The sequence below is a fragment of the Mirounga angustirostris genome, unplaced genomic scaffold, assembly GCF_029215605.1.
Source record: "Mirounga angustirostris isolate CCGP_5_RB_7025 unplaced genomic scaffold, mMirAng1.0.hap1 SCAF_8, whole genome shotgun sequence".
Classification (NCBI taxonomy): Eukaryota; Metazoa; Chordata; class Mammalia; order Carnivora; family Phocidae; genus Mirounga; species Mirounga angustirostris.
Genome location: NW_026991716.1, coordinates 48,755,056 through 48,781,410, shown reverse-complemented (window position 1 = coordinate 48,781,410; position 26,355 = coordinate 48,755,056). Strand labels below are relative to the sequence as shown.

Sequence of the window (26,355 nt, the reverse complement as noted above, 5' to 3'; positions counted from 1 at the left end):
GTCTGTGAAACTATACCATGACCCTAATCATGTTGATGCCACATGTGAGATATCAAAGAAAGCACCTTGTCCTCCTAAACACGTGCTCTTCTTCTAAAGAACAGCCTATTTATAAACTCTATCTTTTCAGAGGACCTGAGGTGACCAGGCGATTTACCTTTCTAGAAACTCATTTTTTATTCACAAACTTCCCTTCTTCTTACCAAGTATGTACCCTGAAATCCCTGCTTCCAACAATTCAATTCCCACCTAATTAATTTTCTTTTCCTCCCACCCAGGGTGACTGACTCTTGACTCTTTTTTTTTTTTTAAACAACTGAGCAGGCCAAGAAACCCAACCCCACTCCACCAACCAGAGCCCCGCCTCTGCCCCAGGAGGCCTGGAGTTGAAGGCCAAAGAGGGAGAGGGGACTGCAGCGCCCACTCTGTGGCAGGCTGGCTGGGGGAGCGTGGGCTCTGCTGCCTCATCCAGTTGGGACCGCCCAGGGTCGCTCCAGAAATTGCTGCTGCTGGGACTCATCAGGTGGCTGCTGGTGGCTCCCCACCACATTTTCCTTCTCCCTCTCCCTCTCTCTCCACAGATTGCTTCCCAAGAGGAGCCTGCTGCTGAAAACTCATCATCACACGTCCAGACGCCACACAGGAGGGTAAGGAGCTGGGGCCACGATCTCCAATCCCTGTCTTCTAGAATTGAGGGTGCATATGGGTGTGTGGGTGGGAGAGGGTGGAGGTGTCCGCAAGCTCGTGGTGGTGGAGCTATGTCGCTGACAGGCAGTCTACAGCCGGGCCATGTTGCTCATGTTCTGGGTCTGAAATTGGGAGCCAGCACACATTCTCTCGAAATGTAAGGAATGCCAGAGATCAGGAGAATGTCGTAGTAATAGAAATGCATGAGAGGGATGCCTTTAGAAAGTAAAATTACTTGTCATGTCCATTAATAAGTTTCCATCTCTAAAGCCTAATGCATGTTTTTCTTCCTTCATTTTATAGAGAAAGGAGGGACAAAGTAAAATTTGCAGGTTTTGTTCACAAAGTTTGGAATTCCATCTTCATTTTTATAGGAACCATGTAAACATTTAGTACGTGATAATGTTTAGATGAAATACAATCAGTTTCAACTCAATTGGTAGCACAAAAATCAGAGAACGCCTCAAATTCCCAGAAATGTTCCTATTGGCAAAATAGAAACTCCCCCTATAAAAAGAACACGTGTTTTACTTAACCATAAAATGAGTTTTTGTTCTCGATGTGCACCCATGGCTATCCTGACCTCTGTTTTATGTTAGAAGTGAAACGGTGAAGTGGGAAAGCCCCCTTAAGTTGGACTTAACTTAAAATGGCAAGCAGCAGAAGCTGGAGTGTTTCTATTCCCGGAGTCAGTGCTGATGAGCTGGGACAGATGCAGCGACTGGAATGTGACAGGACAGGGGGAAGGCGCAGCTGATTTGCCCCTTTGGCAAGGACACATTCTGGGATCCCAGCTCATTCTGGCATGAGAATGAGAGTGATACTTGAGCACACATGGCTTTTCAGCTTGCCCTGTGGAGAGGCTCTCCCAGGAGGCAAGGGGAGAAGGCGGCAGAAAAGAGAATGTTCTTAAATATAAAGTGGCAATTCTTTTCTATAATCAGTTGTAGGAGATTTTCATCTGAGAGCTGTGTCAGGCCAAGAGGAGCTTCTCTCTAGAGTAATTCTTTCACAGGGACTTGCCTGATCCTCAAAGAGTAGAATTACGTCACCATTTCTTGTCTGCACCGTCTTCAGCCCAGTGGTTCTGGGTTTATTTTGGGTCAGGGGTCTTTTTCAGAACCTCGTGTAAACTCTAGGCCCACTCCACAGAAGAAGACACATAAACACACATGCATAACATGTTTCATAATATTCTAGAAATTTCCATGGAATTCATGGACTCACTTAAAACCCAAGCAGGGTAGCTAGATAAAATACGGAACACCCAGACTACATTTGAATTTCAGATAAACCACAAACCAATTTTTTGTATAAGTATGTCCCAAAATACTGCAGGAGATATACTTACTCTAAAATATGACTCATGGTTGATCTGAAATTCCAATTTAACTGGACATCTTGTATTTTTATTGGCTAACTCTGGCAACCCAGACCCCGCTGCATGCCTCCCAGGTGAAGAATCCTGTCCCAGTTGGTGTGTCTGTATCTGATAGAGTTGATCCTAGGATTCTGAAAAACCATATTGAGGGGAGAAAAGATTTAGGACCAGACTTTGACAATTCTGGCAGCAAAAACCAGCTGTTTATTCTTAACACTGTGTCAAGTTTTAGAACTGAAAGTTACACATATCCTCATCTGACGGATGTTTAAACTGAATTTCTAATTCATTGATGTTTTGCCATAGGTCTATTAGATGGTTAAAGCAAAAAGAACACTAAAACCCAATTTCCAGTTCTGTGACAACCAAAGAGACATGAATCTGAAAAATTACATTTCCAACCACCCCCCCAACACATAAACATACAAAAGACTAGGAAGAGAAAGAGCTATTTTCCTGAAATTTCAACAAAACCCAAACCAAAAATTTTAGCACTGGATCCTTGTGTCCTGTATCCAGTCTTGGTGAATGGAATTACAGTTAACTTTGTGCATAGTTTCTGTATACTTTATAGATAAAAGCCAGACATAAGCCTCTAGCTAAGTTGAACCATATGGAATTAATGTTTGTTTTTAAACAAAAATTGATAATTTCATATTCAACCCAACACTTAAAAGGAAGTGCTTGTGCTCTGATCAACAAATTCATGCAGGGTCTCCTTGAACCTATTTCTATTTTTGGCTTACCCAAAAGTTTTCTATCTTTACTACCCATAACAGGATTAAGAAATCCACAGGTTCTGTTCATCCTCAGATTTGTTTTACATTCGAAAAGGCAATTCTCTTATTTCAGTGTTTGGAGTTACAAAGAACCATTTCATGTTCTCTATATCCAAATTTTTATTTGACAGCCTCAGGTCTGTGTCACTCAGTCTCTGTCTTCTCATGCTGGAAAGAGCTAACTTTTTAACCTGCCACAGATTTTAACCTACCCTGGCTTTAAGGGAGGTGATTATGGGGATCAGGACTCAATCTGGGTTTGAGTCTTTGCTCCACTATGCATTGCACGCTTGTGTGACCCTGGATATGTTTTTAAACTCTCTCTGAATCTTAATCTCTTCATTTGTAAAATGAACATAATATGACCATCTTTTCAGATTTCAGTGATGCTTAAATTAAAAAAAAAAATAATAAAGTCATGTAAAGTACTTAACCCAGGGCTCAGCACACACAGTAAGTTCTCAATTAATAAATTAATATAATTATTATTTTAATTAGAAATGGAGGTAACAGTTTACAATTAATACATAATATAGATTCATGCTCGGTGATTTATATTTAAGAATAATTATTAATGTACTTAAATTTGGCAAATACAAAAGACGATGAAAAATGCGATGGCTCACATGACTGCCCAGCTGTTTATTGGATGCCGAATGTATGATGACACTATCGTAATAGAAATGACACGAGAGCCAAGATCTGTGGTGGACAATGGGAGGAGAGTGTGGAGGTGCATCTCTATTACCCTTCTATCTAGTTGCTAATGGGCAGCTCTTCCAGGAACCCAAGAGGCTGCTCTGGGTAATCCTGGATGGAGCAGAGAGGGAAGGAGGCTGTGGTGTCTGTGGTCAGAGAAAGAGAATTCTCTGGGTTTTCTGCACAGAATGAAGGGATAGTTTGGAAGCATAGGGAGCCTCCTATAACCCTCTGCACCCTGTGCAAAGTCTTTTCTTTCACCCAAAAAGGAAAGGGATGGGAAAGGATTTGCAGTGCCTCCAAATAGCTGCTCATCCCATTACACCACCTCCTCTGCGGTAGCTGGTCCTCTCTCCAGCAAGTCTTACTATGGTAGGGGCTGTGTGAAAAGTGCAAGTTGTAGCTGTCTCAGGGAGTGTGTATAGTTCTTCCTTTCTTTGATCCCCCGGTGGGAGGGCTCCCCCGCCCCGCAGCTCCCTGGAGCTGGATGGAGAGGGAGAATCAAGCCTGTTGTGCTTTAAGAAAAACAGAGAAACAGTCTTGAAACTCTCCCAGCCATGGGCACCTCAGCAAGGCTGTGTGCTCCTCACCACGCAGACCATGACCCCAGTCAAAGCCCTGCCCAGGGAATGGTATCCATGGTGATTGCCCTGCTACCAAGCCTGGAGAATCCCTGAGCAGTTGGCCACAAGGCACTCACTCAGTTTAAAAAAAAGAAAAAGAAAAAAGCTTTAAAAAAATAATAACTAAAACCCTCATCCAACTCTGAATTAATATATAATTGAATCAATAGGAATGGGATGCTTTCAAAATTTATTACTTAATGTCTAGGTTATATCCTAGATTTGTCCAGCCTCAGAGGGGTGACTGATCCTCAGGCTTCTCTGAGGGGTCTGTGGTGTCCTGATTGGAGGAACAGGGCACAGACTAAGAACACCTGGGCAGGTGGATATACAGTCTCACCTCCAAGGTGCACACCTAGGAAAAGGATGTAGTGGCAGCTCTAGTAAAGAAAGATTGAATTTGCGAGCATCTCTGGGAAAATATGGCCACTAGGAAGTGGAATGTAGGCTCTGATTTCAGTGGTTTCTTAACCAGTCTCCTGTTTCTCTCCCTCCTCCTCCCCTAGAGCCAAAGAAGCCAGTTACCTCTACAAACTGATTTTGAGGGCTCTAAAATCCCTCTCTTATTTTAAAAATGTATATATTAAAATATTATTTAAAGTGTTAGTAGGAGCACGTGGCTGGCTCAGTAGGTAGAGCATGTGACTCTTGATCTCAGGGTTGTGGGTTCAAGCCCCACATTGAGCGTAAAAATTACTGTAAAATACAATCTTTTAAAAAAATTAATAATATTAAAATCAAATTAATTGAATTAATTGATATTATTTAAAATAGCATTTAAAGAATAAAATGATATATCCATAATAAACAGCTAACCCTTGAACAACACGGGGGTTCAGGGCGCCAACCTCCTACATAATCAAAAATCTGCATATAACTTTTGACTCCCCCAAAACTGAACTACTGCCATACACAATTTACTGGGGAGACAAACTCTTTATGCAGAGATGATTAGGGTCCCACAGCATGTTAAGAGAATATTTGCAACACTTGAGCTCACTGCAATAGCAACAGGAGGTGGCTACAAAATTCTTATGTAGTATAGTATGGACTACAGTTACTTTTATGCAGTTATGACTTCATACTGTATCTTTACATTTGTTCACATTTCTCTCAACTATAAATGGTGCCATGCATGGTCTGTAAGTGTTTGTATGCCTAAGTTTTGATAAAATCTAACTTTTTATAATAGATTTGTGTATATCTTATGGTAGTAAATGATAAAATAGACTAGTACCTATGTACATTTTATGCATTCATGACAGACCAAACTTTTTCTTAATTTTTCAGTATTTCTAGACTACATAGTTCATCTGTGTTTTCAAATTATTGCAAATCTCCCCAAAAATCTCCAATATACTTATTGTGGACCCACGCAGTTCAAACTTGTGCTGTTCAACAGTCAACTGTATATATATATATATATATATATAAAGGAAATAAAAAGTGGCAACAGGAAATAAGAGAAGGAAGGCCTGGAAGAACTACTGATTTCACTAGGGCCTCAGATTGTCTTCTCCCTTCCTGGAGATTTCTTAATCCTTCTTGATCATAAAGGAATTTATTGAGTTCAAGCCCTTCCCAGCATCCAACATCCTTTATGTATTGGCCTAATAGGCCCGCCCACTGTCTCCCTCATGACTCAGCTATCTGAGTCTGCGCATACCGTGCTGAGTCATGGCTCCCTGCTACAGCATGAGGCATTTCCTCTACTCCTAATGACCTTCTCCCTCCAATACCCACTCCTCTTAAAAATCCTTTGTTTGGTACCAGGACCAGCAAGACTCCTATTATCTTCAAACCTTCCCATCCTAACACCACTTCATCTAAATGATCAGAGAACATACTCTGTATGACTTCAGTGCTTTTAAATTTATGGAGACATGTTTTGTGGTCCAGCATAGGGTCTATCTTGGTGTACCATGTACACTTGAGGAGAATTTTTATCCTGCATTTGTTGGGTGTAGTGTTCTAGAAATATCAATTAAGTCAGGGTGATTAATAATGTTGTTTGATAATCTAAACCTTTACTGATGTTTTTTGTCTGAGAGACCGTTACTAACATTTTCAAATATAATTGAGGAATTGCCTATTTCTCCCTTTAATCCAGTCACATTGTTTTGCTTCACATAACTTTGAAGGTCTGTTATTTGCACATATACATTTATATTCGTTATATCCCATGATGATTTGAACTTCTAATCATTATGAAATTCCCTCTTCATCACTGGTAATTGTTTTTTTCTTGAAGTGTATTTCACCTGGATATTAACATATCTACTCCAGTCTTCTATTTCCATGGTAAATCTTTTTGTACGCACTTATTTTTTACCTATCTGTGTCTTTATATTTATAGTGAATCTCTTGTAGACAGCATATATTTGGGTCTTGCCTTTCTTATCCATCCTGAAAACCTGTGTCTTTTAATTACAATGTTTAATACAATAAGTAATACAATTGGATTTAGGTGTACCATTAAATTATTTGGAGGGGTTTTTTTTTTTTTTTTGGTCTCCTCTAATTTTTGTCCCTCTGTTCCAACTTTGCTGCCCTCTTTTGAATTCCATTTAAATTTACCTATTGGTTTCTCAGCTATACTTTGCATTCTTTAACTGGTTGTTTTAGGGCTCTACTGTCCATTACCAGTCATCAGTCAGATGTGGCTATTGAACACCTAAAGTGTAGCTGGTCCAAAATGAGCTGTGCTCATTTAATATAAATACACTTTGTGTTTTGAAGACTTAGGATTAAAAAAATGTAAAATATCACATTAATAATTTTATACCAATTACATATAGACATAATATTCTGTAGATATTAGGTTGAATAAACTATATTATTAAAATTAATTTCACCTGTTTCTTTTTAACATTTTAATGTCATACTACTGGAAATTTTTTAATTGCATATGTGACTCATGTTATATTTCTATTGGCCAGCACTAATCTAGAGATTACAATATGCAAAGTTAAACTCTCACAGCTACAAAAGTTAGTATTTACCACTTTACATAAAATATAGAAACCTTGTAATTGTATAGATTCACTTACCATCACCCCATCCTTTATGCTGTAATTGTCATATGTGCTACATCTAGAAATGTTAGAAACCCCACAAGACAATGTTATCAGTTTTGCTTTGAAGAGTTATATGCATTTTAAAGAAGCTCAGAGGGGAAAAAAAGTCTTTTATATGCATCCAGATATTTATTATTTCTGATGCTCTTCATTCCTTCCTGAAGCTTTAAGTTTCCATTGAGTTTTCCCTTTTGGGATCTCTCTTTTCCAAAATTCCCAGCTCACTTTCCAGAGGATGTGGTTGCCACAAACTCTATCCTCTGCTTCTTCAATGCAGCGATACTTCCTGTTGGAGTTGTAGCTGCCCTGTAAAGTACCAATTGCAGTCTGCTCTTAGGTGAAAAACCACCAAAAAGCCCCCCAAAAAACAAAAAACAAAACCCACCAAAAAACACCCCAAAATCTTGCAAGCGTAGGGGGACTCATCCTATGCTATTTCTTTTTTCCAACTCTTGACTCCTCTACAAAATCATCCTGCTTTTTACACTCCCTATAGACCCTTGGTAGTTTCCCCCTACCTCTCCCCCTACCCCCTCTAATCCATGCGCACCCCCTCACTCCCTAGAGCTCCTTCCTAAACTTAAGTGGTCTTTCAGAGGCTGGGGTCTTCCCAACAATACTATATGGTATTCCTAAAGGCAGAGTGAGCTAGTCAGCAATTTATCAAACTTAATTAAGGATACCTGAGGATACCTCAATTAAGTCTGATATAGGAGAATAACAATGTAGAAAAAGAAGATTTGAAACTGGAAATCATATATTAGTGCTCCTACAGTTCACCTTTGGATTCTTTTGGAATTCCCTGCTGGTCCTTTGTCTCCTTAGCCCCATCATATTGCTGTGTTGTCGAGGCCAGATTCTCTCTTTTCTCCAGAAACCTCAGAATTATACCCTGTCCCAAGGACAAGAATGATTCGGTACAGTATACCAGTTGTTAAAATAGAGATCCTTCTGTACAGAGTTGGTAAATGGGCAAATAAACAGCCAAGTAATTGCTGCCCTGACCTCCCCCTGAATCCCTCCCACCCCTCCATCCTTCTCTGAGAAGCCCCTGGGCCCCACTATTATCCAGCAACTGAAAACTTACACAGAGTCCTCCAGGGAATCCTCTGGAACCCAGCTCCAGAACCTATGAATCCATACCGTTTAGTAGGTGCCCCGTTTTGTCAGTTGTTGAATATTTAAATACCACCCTGTGTGCTGCCAATGAAAACAGGAGTTGCCGCTTATCCACAGGGGAGACATTCCAAGCCCCCCGGGTGATGCCTAAAACTGCAAACAGTACTGAAGCTTAGATATACTGTTTTTTCCTATACATATATACCTGTGATAAAGTTTATTTTATAAATTAGACACAGTAAGAGATTAACAACAGTAACTAATAATAAAATAGGACAATTATAACAACATACTATAATCAAAGGTGAACGTGGTCTCTCTCTCAAAATATCTTATTGTACTGTACTTACCCTTCTTGTGGGGATGTGAGATGATAAAATGCCTGCATGATAAGATGAAGTGAGGGGAATGATGTAGGCATTGTGACCATTGACCTTCTGTTGATATGTCAGGAGGATCATTGATTGCTTCCTGACCACAGTTGACCATGGGTAACTGAAACTGAAGAAAGCGAAACCACAGATAAAAAGGGGACTACTGTAATCATTTAATGATAGATAAACAGAATATTTACCATTTCAGTCTAAAACATCCATGTTACTCCTCAAGTTCAGAATTTCCTTCAAAATAATGAGTGGTTATGAGCCCTACATCTACATGAGTAGAAACTTCTCCAAAGGGGTTCTTCTAGGAAAATAGACAAGACTTTTCCCAAAGACACATTGGTGCTTCTACTCCAGATGGTAGAAACTGATGCTTAAAAAAAATATATTCTGCTGTGCTTGCTAGTTACTTGTTACCATTTTGTACTTATCATGTCTTGTCTGTCTCCCATAACTTACGTATTGTATGGCTCCATCATTTCCAGCACAGTGCTGCCTACACAGCAGGAGGTGTCTGATAACTGCTTGCTGAACAAAATTTTTTAAAATTTTCCCCAGAAAAATCCATCACGGGGACACTTACCACCTAAGTCAAATGCATTTGAAGACTAAACTGATGGTGGGTTGAAAATGTATTTCATAAGGTAAGGTTGCATCTGGCATTGCTTGCAAGAAAGAATGAGGAAGGACAAATGTGCTGCAGTCTGTAAACCAAATGTAAATATGAATATGACAATTTGAGCTTAATGAGGAAGACAAAAGCCCTGGCAAAGAGATAGATCTCTGTTTCCTACCTACTTGCTATGCTTCTTCCATGTGGAAAGGAATAAGGACAAACACAATAGAAAGGTTATGAAATTTTTAAACATACATTCCAGTAATTAAATTGAAGGGCCTTTCAAGGGAGATCAAAGCGAAGTTTTACCCTTCAGGATGAACTCAACAGTGTGACTTAAAAGAGACACATACATACACACACCCTTCAATAAACTATGAAACACCTAATACCTAAGTGTCCATCAGTAGGAAAAGAATAGCATAAGTTCTATATATCTTTAGTATGGGATACTATGCAACTATTAGAGAGAATAGGGTAAATTTATATGTGTCCTGATATGGAAGGAGGTACATTGTTACTGCTAGGTGAAAAAAGCAAACTGCTGAATAATAAAGCATAAACATGCTTTGATGTAAGTTCTCATAGAGTGGTATGCTGAAGCTGACTTGTACTGGCTCATGAGAACCAATTGTTATACCTTCAGGAGTTTGACAAGCTGGTTGTTAAGCAGTAGAGAGCTTAAAATCAACTACAATAAGTGTATTTGCCCAAAGAAATCCATACCTTACAAATAAGGGCTCCCCCACTCTTAGAGAGCTGATTTATCAGCACACCACTGCTCAAAAATGTGCAGATACGAGTTTGTATAAGCATATCAAATTATCTGGAATAATATATACCAAACTGTGAATTGTTGAATTTACACATACTGATTTTATAATCTTAAAAATGAAAAAAAAAAAAGAGTAATCTCACAAAAAAAGTGAATGCTACCATGCTGTAAGTAAAATCCATTGAAAAAGTCCAAGTATTACATTTTCTGATGACTATGCTCAATATTTTGAAAAATTCTAAAACAATTTAATCAATGATATTTTAAGGGCTATGCATGTGTTTGCTAAACTTAATATATTTCAAGTCTGTTTAATACTAAAGCTGCTCAGAGCTACCTTAAAGGTTCAGACCACTTCATACAGGTTTAAAAACTGGTTCAAATATTGGGGTGCCTGGGTGGCTCAGTTGGTTAAGCATCCAACTCTTGGTTTTGGCTCAGGTCATGATCTCAGGGTCATGAGATTGAGCCTATGTTGGGCTCCACTCTGGGCATGGAGTCTGCTTAAGATTCTCTCTCTCCCCCTCCCTCTGCCCCTCCTCTGCTCACTCACACTCTCTCGCTCTCAAAACAAACAAATAAATAAAAAACTGGTTCGGGCGCCTGGGTGGCTCAGATGGTTGGGCGTCTGCCTTTGGCTCAGGTCATGATCTCAGGGTCCTGGGATCGAGTCCCGCATCGGGTTCCCTGCTCAGTGCAGAGCCTGCTTCTCCCTCTCCCTCTGCCACTCCCTCTGCTTGTGCTCTTCTGTCTATCTCTCTGTCAAATAAATAAATAAAATCTTTAAAAATAAATAAATAAATAAAAATAAAAAACTGGTTCAAATATTTATAACATTGATAGTGAAAAATGGTTATTATCCATATAAATATATCTTTATGAGGATATATCTCTATGAGCACATTCCTAGATTTAGATTTAATGTCAAAGCAAAGACTGTATCAATTATACTCCATCAATAATGTATGGAGAGTACCACAGCAATATCTGATATTGTGAATGTTAAAAAATATTTTAACCATCTGATACTCAGAATGTGTCCACAAAAAAATAAAAAAGATCTCTGTATTTCAGTTGATAGTTCCCTGATTATAATTAGTTTAGCTTTAAAAAAAGTATTTATCAACTATTTCTATTTTATTTTCTGTGAACAACCTAGTTACCTAGTCACAGTCTTTGATAATTTTTAATTGGATTACCTTTTCCTTATTAATTAATTATTGGAGCTCTGTAAACATGTCAATTAACCTTTTATCTGTCAAGAATGTTAAAAACATCTTTCACTATCAATTGCTTGTCTTTTAAATAGTTGATGTTGTTTTATAGAAGTTTTGGGGGGTTTTTTTGTTTCTTGTCTTTTTGTTTTTTTGTATTCAGATACTTCAGTCTTTTCCCCTATGGCTTCTGGATTTTGGGTTATGCTTAAGAGGGCCTTTCCTACCCTAAAATTAAGACAAACAAACAAAAAACCTACTTTGTTCTAGTTCTTTTGTGTATGTGTGTGTATGTGTGTGTGTGAGTGTGATTTAGAGATTTCATCCATCTGGAAGTTATTTTAGTGACTATGTAGAGTGGAAATCAGTTGAACAAATGTATTGGTACAAGTCCGTACCTATTGACTTTTAAATTCCACAGTTATTCTGATATATATACATTTTACATGGATTCCTGAATTTTAGTATTTTTTTGAGGAAAACTTCAGAGTTATAATTCACTTTTTCAGGAGAGTAAACTAAGCCCTTCAAATGTTGTTTAACTACTATTCTAGAATTGCTGTACAGCTAGATCAGAGAGTATTTGGTCACTTCCTCTGCATAAAATGACTTAGCAGTATAGCTATTGAGAGGTCTCATTTGATAATATAAATCTTTCTAGAATTGTCTTCAGTGCTTGATGCGTCAATAAAATGTACATTTAGTTTAATGTAAGTCTTTACATCCACTTTGAGTTTTAATCTACATTATGTCATTTAAAAACTATTGTGAAAAAGAACAGTTTCTCAATGTAGCATTTCAAAGTCCAAAGCACCGTTAAAATAAAATGTAATGTATGGTGATTAGCATAACATAATAAAAAAAAAAGTAAAAAAAATAAAACCATGCTTTTTTTTTTTTTTTTTTTTTTAGCAAGTTCTTGCCTGTGACAGTGTGTTTGCCAACATGGCCCCCAAAAAGAAGACTGTCAGAAAGAGCAAAGGAGATATCAATGAGATGACCATAATCGTAGAAGATAGCCCCCTAAACAAACTAAATACTTTGAATGGGCTCCTAGAGGGAGGCAATGGCCTTAGCTGTATTTCTTCTGAATTAACAGATGCTTCTTATGGCCCCAACCTCTTGGAAGGCTTAAGTAAAATGAGGCAGGAGAACTTCCTTTGCGACCTAGTTATTGGCACCAAAACAAAGTCCTTTGACGTTCACAAGTCAGTGATGGCTTCGTGCAGTGAATACTTTTACAACATCCTAAAAAAAGACCCATCTACCCAAAGGGTGGATCTCAATGATATCTCACCACTGGGCCTGGCTACTGTCATCGCATATGCCTACACCGGAAAGCTGACGCTCTCTTTGTATACAATAGGAAGCATTATTTCTGCTGCTGTCTATCTTCAGATCCATACCCTTGTAAAGATGTGCAGTGATTTTCTGATCCGAGAGATGAGTGTTGAGAATTGCATGTACATTGCTAACATTGCTGAAACATACTCCCTGAAAAATGCAAAAGCAGCAGCCCAAAAATTTATCCGGGATAACTTCCTTGAATTTGCAGAATCAGATCAGTTTCTGAAACTTACATTTGAGCAAATTAATGAACTTCTTATAGATGATGACTTACAGTTGCCTTCTGAAATACTAGCATTCCAGATTGCAATGAAATGGTTAGAATTTGACCAAAAGAGAGTGAAATACGCTGCAGATCTTCTGAGCAATATCCGCTTTGGTACCATCTCAGCACAAGACCTGGTCAATTATGTTCAGTCTGTACCAAGAATGATGCAAGACGCTGATTGTCACAAACTTCTTGTAGATGCTATGAATTACCACTTACTTCCATACCATCAAAACACATTGCAGTCTAGGCGCACGAGAATCCGCGGGGGCTGTCGAGTCCTTGTCACTGTTGGGGGACGTCCAGGACTTACTGAGAAGTCCCTTAGTAGAGACATCCTGTACAGAGACCCTGAAAATGGATGGAGCAAACTGACAGAAATGCCAGCCAAGAGTTTTAATCAGTGTGTGGCTGTGATGGACGGGTTTCTTTATGTGGCCGGTGGTGAAGACCAGAATGATGCAAGAAATCAAGCCAAGCATGCAGTCAGCAATTTTTGCAGGTATTTGATCCTTTATTAGGAACTGAAATGGTTCAATATTATGAGGAAATTGCTCTGACATAGAAGTAAATGAGTCCTGCCTGTTAGCTTAGTTCATTGGCTCAGTAAATCAATAATAATAATAATGCCACATTTCATATATACAACAGTCCACATTACATGAAGTATATGCTTATATAAAATGCACTCTATATTTCTGAATAAGCCTATGAAATGAGCCAGGAAGATGTGGTTATTCTGATTTTACATGTGAGAAATCTGATACCTAGACAAGTTGTACCACAAGTGAGTGGTACACATTCTCTCATTTATAGTAAGGTGCCCTTCACAGTACACTGTTTTTCTGAAAAGAAACTGGATACAGATTTAGTTTTTAACACTAAGTGGTAAGAAAGGTCAAAATAATACAAAATTTCTTTTAAGTGACTGTTACTAATGACTGTCAGATTCATAATTGGCAAATACAATGAGATCATTAAAAATGTGGCAGGTAATTAGTTCTAAATATTTTTTGAAGACTGAATACTATAAAAAATGTCAATATCTTTGATGCATGTAGAAACAGTAAAGGTATAATATATCCTTCAGAAAATGGAATTCAAATGCCATGTTGTTTTTGTATATTTATAATAAAAAACACTCATATATATGAAATGTCAGGAAGTCATGCTTATATCATGGTAGAAATACAAAGTCGAACATAACTAATGAGCAAGATCTGAAAATTTATAAAGTATATCATGAAAATATTCTTTATTATTTCATTATATGTGTGTCATTTAAATGAATCCAAACGATTAACTTATTTTTGCCCTTTAATTTATAAGTATAGTTAAGTTTTGATTTGGAAGTTAAATGGGAGAAAAATGAACATCAAACTAATGCAAGGAGGTCTGTGTTTACAATACTTTGGAACTATGTGAACAGTTAAAACAGTTTTTCTATGACTGCTTATTTTTCTCCTGCTGATAACTCTGTTAAGTATTCAAGTAACTGTTTTTGCAGTATTGATTTCAGTGGTTATGGTATAACTGTAATATAGAACACTGAAAATATATATCTCTAAGCTAAAAAATCTTACCTACTAATAAGTGCTAGAAAATAGAGAAATATCAAATTAAGCCTCTGGTGATGCTTTTGGACACAAGTTCCATTGATCTCATTCTAAACAGAAGACTTGGTTGAGTGACTTAGCTTTACTGTTGCAGTGATCAGGTCAGGTGTATCCATGAGAACATGTTTGCGAGACATGGAGAAATCCAATTAGCCAACTCCTATCTTAATTAAGCAGTAAGAACGAGCCAGGAATGGCTGTTGTCTGAAGATGTGTGGAACTGACTTAAATGTGGCAGTGTTCCCTTTCTGATTGCCACGAATACCCAGCTTCCACCGCCTCCCCACAAGCGCATCTCATAAGCCCTCCCCGATGATGGACAGTGTGGAGTATAGAAGAAGAGGGACTGACAGTTTGGTCTCTGTGGGGACTTCTCCAAGAGGCCCGATAAAGGCAGTGGTTTTATTTTTTTTAAAGATTTTATTTATTTATTTGAGAGAGAGAGAGAAACAGCATGAGAGGGGATAGGGTCAGAGGGAGAAGCAGGCTCCCCGCTGAGCCGGGAGCCCGACGTGGGACTCGATCCCAGGACTCCGGGATCATGACCTGAGCTGAAGGCAGTCGCTTAACCAACTGAGCCACCCAGGCGCCCAAAGGCAGTGGTTTTATAAACGGGACTAGGGGGAGTCACAATGCCCGTCTTGTCTTTATCAAGTGTCACACTTCCTCACTGGCTGAGAAACAAACACCAGCCTCCAGGTGCGGAGCTGCGCTCTGTGCGTAGCGTAGCCTCCTTGCATCAAGAGGGTCACAATTTCCACGCTGTGGTTTGTGGAGTCACGTGGGTTCCCTGGCTGCCGCCAACAAGGCTGTCACACTTGCTCTGCCATTTTCAGATACGATCCCCGCTTCAACACCTGGATACACCTGGCCAGCATGAACCAGAAGCGCACGCACTTCAGCCTGAGCGTGTTCAACGGGCTCCTTTACGCCGTGGGCGGCCGCAATACCGAGGGCAGCCTGGCCTCGCTCGAGTGCTACGTGCCCTCCACCAACCAGTGGCAGCCCAAGACGCCCCTGGAGGTGGCGCGCTGCTGCCACGCCAGCGCGGTCACCGACGGCCGCGTGCTGGTGACCGGCGGGTACATCGGCAGCGCGTACTCGCGCTCCGTGTGCGCGTACGACCCGACCGGCGACGCGTGGCAGGAGCTGCCGGGCCTGAGCACGCCCCGAGGCTGGCACTGCGCGGTCACGCTGGGCGACAGGGTGTACGTGATGGGGGGCAGCCAGCTGGGGCCGCGCGGGGAGCGCGTGGACGTGCTGACGGTGGAGCGCTACAGCCCGGCCACCGGCCAGTGGAGCTACGCGGCGCCGCTGCTGGTGGGCGTGAGCACGGCGGGCGCCTCGGCGCTGCGCGGCCGCGCCTACCTGCTGGGGGGCTGGAACGAGGGCGAGAAGAAGTACAAGAAGTGCGTCCAGTGCTTCAGCCCCGAGCTCAACGAGTGGACCGAGGACGACGAGTTGCCCGAGGCCACCGTGGGCGTGTCCTGCTGCACGCTCTCGATGCCCAACAGCGTGACCCGGGAATCCCGAGCCAGCTCGGTGTCCTCGGTGCCAGTCAGTATCTGAACCCAGGTAGATGCGGGGACGCAGGAAGGGCGAATAGGCGTCGTGGGTTCCCTTTCGGTTAGCGAAAAGGAAAATATCTAACATTTACTACAGTGATTGCGTCTTACACATATCGAGGCGTATGTATCTTACATATCGAGGCGGATGTCTTGGTAGTTTTAAATTCCTGGTGTGGCGGGCGTAATCTACCTCTGTGTCTTTTATTTTATTTATTTTCTTTTTTTTTTTTTAAGCCGAATACAGGGCCCTGGCCAACAAAGAAAAGAAAGCATTTATTTCAGCGGCCACTGGGTGGCAGACAGAATTCGTTGTAGGCACTCTTCCCCCGGGGCATGTTCCCTTCATGGATAGCGGTTACACCCACACTTGAGATTTTTCTTCTACCCTTTGGTACACGTGAAGCTTATGTGAGCAAGCAATTTCATGCCCGAAAATTTATCTTCTTCTCTCGTCTTTTTCTTTAGGAAGTTAAAAGTATTTATTTATGGCTTTTATTTTAAAATGGAAGTCCATCTATATCCGTAAAGACTTAATTCTACATTTAAAAGCAGTTTCTTTTTCCATACATGAGAGTAAAGAATATTGAAAGGCGTCCCATGATAGTCATAAAGCTTAAAACAAAGTTTGACTGGAAAGTAACAGGGATTCCGCCCTGGGACTGTCACACTGACCCCTCTGGTTTATCCCTTATTCTCTTCCTCTGTGCCTCAGTCCCCAGGGTATTTGCTATGAAAAAAACTGCTCTCAAAGAAGGAACTACTAGTCATTTAGCTTATGGTGTAAATTTAGGTCATTTTGTTGCTTCCCCTAGAAGTATCTGCACTTTAACCTTTGTCCCCTATTAAAGGAATTGTATCATGGGAGCCTTACTCTGATCCTAAAAACTACACCAAGATGCAACCTTGACCCTAATATAAGCCCCAAGAAGAACACCAAATAAGACTATGGCCATAAGGACCATTAACTTAAAGCTTATATAGCCCAAAAGTTATGCATCTGATGCCGATAATTTGATTGCCCCCATTTTTTATATGGATGAGAATGAAGAGAACATTTGGAATTCTTGGGTTTGGCAATAACAGGATAAACGGCTTCTCCTGTTAGTAAATGTCACTGTTTCCAATTTCATAGCAATCCTCCTGATTTCTTAATTAAAACTCTAACACATTCATTTCACATGGAAATATCAATGCCCATTCTGTTCTATATGTTTTAACGTCATCTGCTCCAAATTAGCTTTGCAAATGAAAGTGTATCCACCTGATATCATTTTTCTTATATATTTGCCAAGTTTTTGGAGCAAGGGAATGATTGTAGTAAATGATACATATTTTCCTTTCTTATAATTTATCACTTTATTCTTTGGTGGTTTATTTGTTTTGGAGACGTGGCCTATCAATTATGGGTTATGTGCAATTGGGTTTTGAAAAATAAAACTATTTAAATGGTTAACCATGAGATAAGTGGAAATCTAACTGGGTTTTCATTAATCCCATTTCTCCTACCTTGTGTAGATAGGTTATTGCTAGAGTTACAATATTTATATTTAAAATATCTTATTTGAACTGTGAAAAGTGGTTCATATAGTACACTTTGTGGAACAATTTTGTATCATTTCCCCTCATGAAAAGTTCAATCTCTGCGTATTTAATGGTACCACTTGGTAAAGCGTACAACACTGTAAGCTGAGAACAAGGCATTATTAATGTAAAAACACTGGGCTGTTTCCTCCCACACACACAGAACATTCGGAGCTTCTCCAAGTAGGGAGCAGATCTAATGGCACCTACTCCCTTGACTCCTTCTCTGTCCACACTGGAAAATTAAGCTGTCTGAGAAAGTAGTTCATGGAGCAAGTGAAATCATTGAGCCCCTTGAGCTATCACTGTATGAACTATACATAACTTTTGTCCTTGCAGCATCATTGGTAAAATAAACTTTTCATGTTTAATAAATTATTTTGGCCACAACTGACAAAACCTATGTGAGGGTGACTCTGACATCTTTTAGTTTGGTATAAATGTATATTCTTGTACAATTGAGCAGCCTGTAGTATGTTATAAATTTTGAGAGAAAAAAAGGTGATTTATTACGGATCACAGGTCTTAAGTGGGCATAATCCCTGATGTACACTAGTAGATGTGTCTCCCACTGAGATCCTAGGGGTTTTGTGAAGTGGAGGGCCTAAGGCTTGGAATGAAATAGGAATCAATTAGTTGTAATATTTTATCTTGGAAGAATGAGGAGAGATTGAAACTAGAGGATTTTTCAGCCTTCAGAGTTTGGTAAGAGGTTGTACACAGACTTGGCAGTGGCTTTCTAGACATAAGACTGAAGACATGTTAGACCTGAATAAATCATTTGAAATGACCATGTAACGTATTTTTGACATGGTTTATCTGAAGACTCTGAAAACACACCCGTCTGGGCTTATCAGGTTCCTGGGTGCATTGCTGTTCTATCTTCTGTTTCAACAGTTAGGGCAATAAATAAAGACCGTATGAATTTCGAATACTGGAATTTCTGGCATAGCAAATTGGTAGGGAGCATGGAACCTAAGGATGGGTGAAGGTGTTATATCCTGGGACATCCCTCCCTGACAACTGAAAGACATGGAGGTCTATAGAATCAAAATAATGTGTTGGAACCATCGCTCCTAGAAAATGTGACAGTTTGTCCATGTTTCCCAGCTAGAAAACGACTTCATTTTTAATGTGTTTTAAGCTTACATTCAGCTACACTCCCAGCCTCAGGATCCAACCCTGGACCTCCTTTTATTTTTCTTAAAAAAAAAAAATAAAAGACGTATTATTTTTGTAATCGCAAAGTCCTGCGATTAAATAAAAGCATCAGTTCAGTCCATCAGAGGAGTAGCAGGTTACCCAGCAGCTGAAATGATAAGCTCTCTTTTTCTGAATGGGCCAGAGACCTGATGTGCAAGTCTCGAGGAAGCAAGACTTTAATGTAGTCTGTCTGCTTTTAGTTAGACTCTTGGTGCTCTGCTGTTGTCCCTGACGCACTAGTTGCTTTCATTGGCATTGGATGAGTTTTATGTTTACTTCCTCTGGTGTAAGACTGGCTTAGGATAGAAAGTCAGTGATGGTACAGATTAACATAATTCTAATCAATGGTAGTGGGGTGTTACGAGTGAAGAGGTGTAATTGGGGAAAGAAGGAAGTGAGAAAGTACTGAATGGTTCTGATTTAAGGCAGAGTAGCAATTATAATAAGTGTATTTTACAAACATGCATGTAACTAGAGGCTTCCCTGGAAATACGTAAGTGTTAAAAGGTCAATTTTTTGCTGGTTATCTTGGCCAAATATCTTCAGAAATCGATGCAAGATACTAGATAAAAGAAACTAGAATCACTTCGTTTAATTTTTTCCCTGAGTTACAAAGAAACACGTTTATGTAATCTTCTTTGAAGGACTCTTCTGCATTCTTTTCTGAATGAATGTTCTCTGAATGAGCTCTGTCCTCATCTGAGCCACTGATGAATACGTTCTCTAGCACAAGGCAGCATTACAAGGAATTATTTTTCAGTATGTCTCTTCATAGCAGTAAAAACTACAGCACAATTACCTAAACACTCCTCCTTGGTAATTATAAGAATTAAAGAATCTAAAACATTAAAGATTTACCCTGCAGCACATTCAGAGGGTAAAGACCATCAAAATTACCCTCCCAGAGAATTTGAGATAAAATACTTGTCTTGGACACTCCTTAAAAAACAAAAGCAAAAACAAAAACAAAAACAAAAAACCTTTGCATTTATTCAGCAAATTCTGGCAAAACAAATTCTTTGCTTAAAACATTCTGGTATTATAAAAGGAACAACAAACTAAAATGTATGTGGTATCTGTATCCTCATCACTATCAATAAAGCTGTATTCAGTAAGAGCTTAGTCAATGATCAAATGTGGGTAGTTTTGAAGTGTCCTTTGTGTGAGGATTGGAGTGTTTGGTTTTTTCCTCTAGTTAGTTTTCATGATGATTCACCTCAACAAAACACAACAACAACAAAAGAAATTACAAATAACTGAAGAGCTATTCCAATAGCTTGCAGACTAGTAAAAGAAAAATGTATAAAACATCAATAATGACTTGCTTGTAGCTCAGACAAAAGCCTACATTTGGTCTATCTCAGCCCTGACCACTTAGAAATCATAGATTAAGTGTGGTGGTTTCTAGCCTCCTTCTCACCCTGACCACAGCCAGCCCGGCACGGATTTGGGTTCGTCATCATTTTCAATGAAACTACATTTTAGGAAATGAAATTGTATTGCTGCCCCAGCAAACCCTCACAGCCCTACTCTTCCACCTTGCCTTCCAAATGAGCAAAGGAAATGTAAGCAACATAAGATGCTCAATCTTTGATCTGATCTAGTAGTTAAAGAATAACACTCAGTTGAGGCGGTCATTTCTAGAAAATTCTAAATGGCAGCAATTACTTGTTCTTAAACTTCTCCAAGCTTTGTAACTTTGTGATGAATTATTCTTTATACCAATGCCAATCTTCCACTCAGTTTCAGACCAGACATGTTCCTTAAAGAGTGGTGAGGAAGGGAGGCATTTTTCCCCAACGTTTGAACAAATACAGTAGCCTCTGGTTATATGGCTTATTTTCTTATCCCTTTCAGAGAAACACCTTTTAAAGTCAGGCTGATTCGTCTTGGAGAAATGACCATTCAGATTTTGCCTCAATATTCAGTCAGAGCTATAGAAGCAATGTTCAAAAAAGACCTTTTTTTTTTAAGATTTTATTTATTTATTTGTCAGAGAAAGAGAGAGAGCAGGAACACAAGCAGGGGGAGCTGAAGGCAGAGGGAGAAGCAGGCTCCCCACTGAGCAAGAAGCCTGATGTGGGACTAGATCCCAGGACCTTGGGATCATGACCCGAGCCGAAGGCAGATGCTTAACCGACTGAGCCACCCAGGCGTCCCCAAAAAACACCTTTTAAAATCACTATTTCTCTCACCCAGATGGGGTGATATGTCAAAATGGAAGAAACAAGACTATGATTTTGTAACAAACATTTCTCTGTACCCCAGCCCCACCTCCACCATTGCAACATGTACCCACAGGAGGGAAGTGTCCTGTGATATGAATGGAGGACTTAACGTCTTTATGTCTGGCTGTTTTTGCTTTGTGCTCACATTTAGGTTATCACCATAGGCTCTGCATTCAGAAATTCTTTTTCCATCTTGGAGACATCACTACCATCAGTTAGAGGGGGAAACTGAGCAGGATGCATTTTTAGTAAGCCAGGTATGAAGCGACCTATGTCAATTCTGCCTATATCACTTTGGCCAGAAATAGGCATATGGCCTTACCTCGATGCAAGGGAGCTGGAGGAAAAGACTTCAAGTGAGTCCAAGAGGAAGAAAGAATTTCATATAGCATCATCTCTGCACATTGAGTGATTACATTTTGGAAACCACTGCTCCCATCTTCCTTCCTGGTTGCCCATGGAGCAAAGAGCTTCCTAGGCAAACTGCCTCCCCTCAACCTCTGGATCTGCCTTCTCCTCTTTCCCTTTCCTGGCTCATAAGACTTGCACTCAACTCCTCTAGTGTATCTTGCCTTTTCCCTTCTGAAGGATAAGCCCAGACAACTCTTGCAGCCTTTTCTCAATTCAGGCCTCTTACAGGTCTACAGCATACATTAAATGTATTTGCTAAGCCTTGAGTGTTGGTATAAATCTGGTTCCCACAAACCATCAGGGGAATCTGTCCAGTATCAGAATCACCCCCTCATTCCTCCCTCCTTGGGTCTCCCTGTCCCTCTACTTCTAGAATACTCTAAACTCTTCTTGTTTTTTACCTCTTCTAAAACAATATTGACTATAAATCATACATCTGTGACTAAATTCCTCTCATTCCAGCCATAGGAGGAGGTTCCCAATGCACGATGGTCCGTGAGAACAGACACGTTGTGGAGAGTCTAAAAAGAGGAAAATGCAAGGATCTATTCTTAATCACCATAAGAAGAGAGGATTCCTTGGAGAGAGAGAGAAGGGAAATGAAATGGCTGTAAGCTGACCCCCAAGTCTTCTTCCCTAACCATTTTTTTCCTTCCCAAACCTTTATGCAACCTTTCCATTTGTTGCAGAGTCCCAAGTTGAGAAGTGTTTTATTCTATCACAGTTTTGCATAACAAAGGAAATATGTATGCAAAAAGAATTCTTTCCTTGTGTAGCAAATGTTCATTGAACATAACCATGTACCAAGCACACTGTTGGAATACCGTCATGAAAAGGTGCTGTGTTTCCCCAGGGCAAGTGAAGAACCAGAATTCCCAGCACACTCACGTTCAGGCAGAGCCAACCCAACAAAGTGCAATTACATTCACAGGCATTTACTTCTTGCCAAGTTTTGTGCTCTCTAGTGCGAAAGAGAAAGATAAGCCCAACTTACCACCTGCCCTCAGCTTAGTGGTAAAACTTTTTCTAATTGACTCCATTTGGAGTTTATTCTTTTGTTTTCCAACCCCATGCATCTGATCCTGCTCGGTCTTTCTCTGCCCTGCTCTGTGCTCTAGGAGGCTGACCCCCAGGGACTGCATCCTGTGGACTCAGACCCTTTGGTCCATAGGTTGTATTTACCCAGTGGAAGACCTCAGGAGAAAGTGGAGGGCAGAGGAGAGTGCTTGGGGCATTTCTTTCCTGTCCTTTCTGGGCTTCAGCACTGCGCTCAGGCCAAGCCAGCAACTCTGCAACTTCAGCTCCTACTGGGCAGGCCCTCCCCCCGCCCCACTCACCTCACCACCCTGGGATCAGGACCTGAGCCAAAGGCAGATGCTTAACCCACTGAGCCACCCAGGTGCCCCATTTCTTTAAATACTTCTCGAGGGCAGCCATGTTTCTGGCCACCCGGAGGAACCTGAAACGTTCGGAGCCTACCCATTGACACCCAGAGAACTTCTTCCAATTCAGGAATAAGAGCTAGAAGGAGGGACCCTGGGGAGCAGGGCACTTGCAGCCCAAACCCTGGCATCCTTCAGAACCCCCAGACCCACCTCCGTCAGTGGTTCTCTCATTTCTCTCAAGGTTAATGATACTGAGGACAAGGCAGAGTCCTGGGTGATAGACAGTAAGGCTCTGGGCCTGAGTTGACCAGAGATACTAGAAGAGTGAGATGTTGTATTAAAAAGATAAGAAGTGGCAAATTTGGCGGAAAGGGGAATTTGCCTGTTGTTCTTCGGAGACACAACGTGGAGGCACACTTCTGAAGGTGATGTGGGGGACTGCAGAGCAACCCCGCGCAACCTTGGGAGTCGTGCTCTGATGGTTGCAGGGCCATTGGAAGAGTCTCCCCATGGAATGCTTGCACTGAATGGGGACAGACTGGCTCCAGCAAAAATCCATGAAATATGAAGACATGTCAGCTCCCCCTTGATTTTTCCTGAATTTTTCCAGTTGAAATCCAGCTCAGTACGTTAGTACCTTTGGTAAAGCCCTCTGCCCCTGCCTGCACTCACCAAACACAAAAGAGAGAGGGAGCCTTCAGGGGTGGGAGGTCCCTGTGATCTCCATGGGCAGACCAGAGTTCTGGGCTGCAGAAGGAAACGTTGAATCAGAATAGTGAGCCTCCCCCAGGGATGGGGGTATATGAGCGCTCTACTGTGGCGTGCACCCCCATTAAGCCCTGACATGTGGGGACTGGGGTCTGGAGCAGCACTGATTTGATGCCTCCCAGGTTTGCTGCTGGGATTTTGCTGTAGGTTTGCAGGTAGAGCCGAGAGAGAGGCCAGTGCTCACAGGCTGGTCTTCGCTGGCTGCATCAGCCTTTTCCATTCTGCACCCACCTTGCCGCACCCCCCCTTCCTCCCCGCGGTGCACCATACAAACAATTTGCTTGGGCAGAGCAAAGTTAGATAGCACTGTTGTACAAAGTTAGATAGCACTGGCCTCCCCCTCTCCCTGTCCCACTAGTGGTCTGTCCTGGATGCAGGCAGGGGTTTGGGTCAGAGGTGGAACAGACTGCGGGGTTAGTAGTAGAGTAGTCGTGGCTCATAGGACACCGGCAACCAGAGGTGGCGCTGCAGCACCCTTTGGAGAGGCGGAGGGCCTGCCGACTGGCACAATGACCTTCCGGCAGTCCTGAGTAGCTGTCGGGAAGCTGGATCAATGCCCAATTCTCCCTGGGTCTCCTGGTGATTCTGGTATTTGCTTTTTTTTTTTTTTAGGGTTCTTTTTTTTAAATTTTATTATGTTATGTTAGTCACCATACAGTACATCATTAGTTTTTGATGTGGTGATCCACGATTCATTGTTTTTGTATAACACCCAGTGCTCCATGCAGTACGTGCCCTCTTTAATACCCACCACCAGGCTAACCCATCCCCCTCCCCGCCTCCCCTCTAAAACCCTGTTTGTTTCTCAGAGTCCACAGTCTCCCATGGTTCATCTCTCCCTCTGATTCCCCCCCTTCATTTTTCCCTTCCTTCCCCTAATGTCCTCCATGCTATTCCTTATGTTCCACAAGTAAGTGAAACCATATGATAATTGACTTTCTCTGCTTGACTTATTTCACTTAGCATAATCTCCTCCAGTCCCATCCATGTTGATGTAAAAGTTGGGTATTCATCTTTCCTGATGGCTGAGTAATATTCCATTGTATATATGGACCACATCTTCTTTATCCATTCATCTGTTGAAGGGCATCTCAGCTCTTTCCACAGTTTGGCTATTGCGGACATTGCCGCTATGAACATTGGGGTGCATATGGCCCTTCTTTTCACTACATCTGTGTCTTTGGGGTAAATACCCAGGAGTGCAATTGCTGGGTCATAGGGTAGCTCTATTTTTAAATTTTTGAGGCACCTCCACACTGTTTTCCAAAGTGGCTGTACCAACTTGCATTCCCACCAACAGTGTAAGAGGGTTCCCCTTTCTCCACAACCTCTCCAACATTTGTTGTTTCTTTCCCTATCCATTTTTGCCATTCTAACTGGTGTAAGGTGGTATCTCAATGTAGTTTTGATTTGAATTTCCCTGATGGCTAATGATGATGAACATTTTTTCATGTGTCTGTTAGCCATTTATATGTCTTCTTCAGAGAAGTGTCTTTTCCTATCTTCTGCCCACTTTTTGACTTGATTATTTGTTTTTGGGGGCGCCTGGGTGGCTCAGTTGTTAAGCGTCTGCCTTCAGCTCAGGTCATGATCCCAGGGTCCTGGGATCGAGCCCCGCATCGGGCTCCCTGCTCAGCGGGGAGCCTGCTTCTCCCTCTCCCACTCCCTCTGCTTGTGCTCCCTCTCTCACTGTGTTTCTCTCTGTCAAATAAATAAATAAAGTCTTTTAAAACATTAAAAAAAAAAAAGAGTCCATGTACTTTAAAGAGGAGGAAAAGAGCTAGGCAAAAGACTTTCTGCCAAGGGTGCAAGAATATGGTGAAGTCAGTGAGACCACGGGAATGCTTACAAGCCCAAGAAGGCCTCCAGTCACCACCAGCCGAGGTGAGTCCTCAATGTTACAAGCACCATGTTTGGCGGCACTTGAAAAAATCTGAACAAGTTCATCTCTTCCCTCGAGGATACGGGAGACCTTCCTGACAAATAATAGAAAAGTGAGACACCTCCATTTTCATTTCATTTCACAGAGCAATAAAGGCTCACCTTCAAGGGCAAACCCATGACCGCTTGCAGATGAATCAAAATCCCTCCAATCCCTAAAAACTGACATCAGAAATGTCTTAAAGGCTCTTGATTTCATCTCAGTCATGACCTCAGGGTCCTGGGATCGAGCCCCATGTCGGGCTCCATGCTCAGCACAGAGTCTGCTTAGGTTTCTCTCCCCCTCTTCCTCTACCCCTCCCACGCTTGCAAGCATGTGTGCTCACGCTCGCTCTCAAATAAATACATAAATGTCTTTTTTAAAAAAGAACATGTTACGAAATTTTGCAGAAAATCAAGGAGGTAATTTACCTCAGAAGTAGAGAAAAAACTCCTTAAAATGTAGGGCAGCATTGGCAGCATAAACTAGAAGCATGACTCCCAACAGGAAGATGGCTGGAGACCCAGGGAAAGAATTGCAACACGCAGCTTCCTTCTTTGAATGCTGGTTTGATCATCTCCTATGGGGGGAAAAAAAAAAGCTCAAGAGAGGTGGGTGGCGGCTTGGCCAACTGAGAGAAAGCACAACAAGCCAGGAACAGGGAATAGCCAAACATGCAAAAGTTGGCTGAAGCAGAGTTTAAACT

The 26,355-nt window shown here is 41.1% G+C and overlaps 1 protein-coding gene across 2 annotated transcripts; it reads left to right on the top strand.

The window, feature by feature from the left end:
* The first annotated feature begins 380 nt into the window (after window positions 1–380).
* KLHL31 (kelch like family member 31) lies at window positions 381–20,071 on the top strand. Of its 2 annotated transcripts, XM_045867024.3 has the most exons (4): window positions 381–647; window positions 9,307–9,392; window positions 12,266–13,470; window positions 15,421–20,071. In XM_045867024.3, the coding sequence occupies exons 3-4, from the start codon at window positions 12,299–12,301 to the stop codon at window positions 16,151–16,153; spliced, it is 1,905 nt and encodes a 634-aa protein (XP_045722980.1). In that variant the 5' UTR covers window positions 381–647; window positions 9,307–9,392; window positions 12,266–12,298; the 3' UTR covers window positions 16,154–20,071. The 2 variants fall into 2 exon arrangements, with proteins under 2 accessions (XP_045722980.1, XP_045722979.1); XM_045867023.3 differs by lacking the exon at window positions 9,307–9,392.
* The last annotated feature ends 6,284 nt before the right edge of the window (window positions 20,072–26,355 follow it).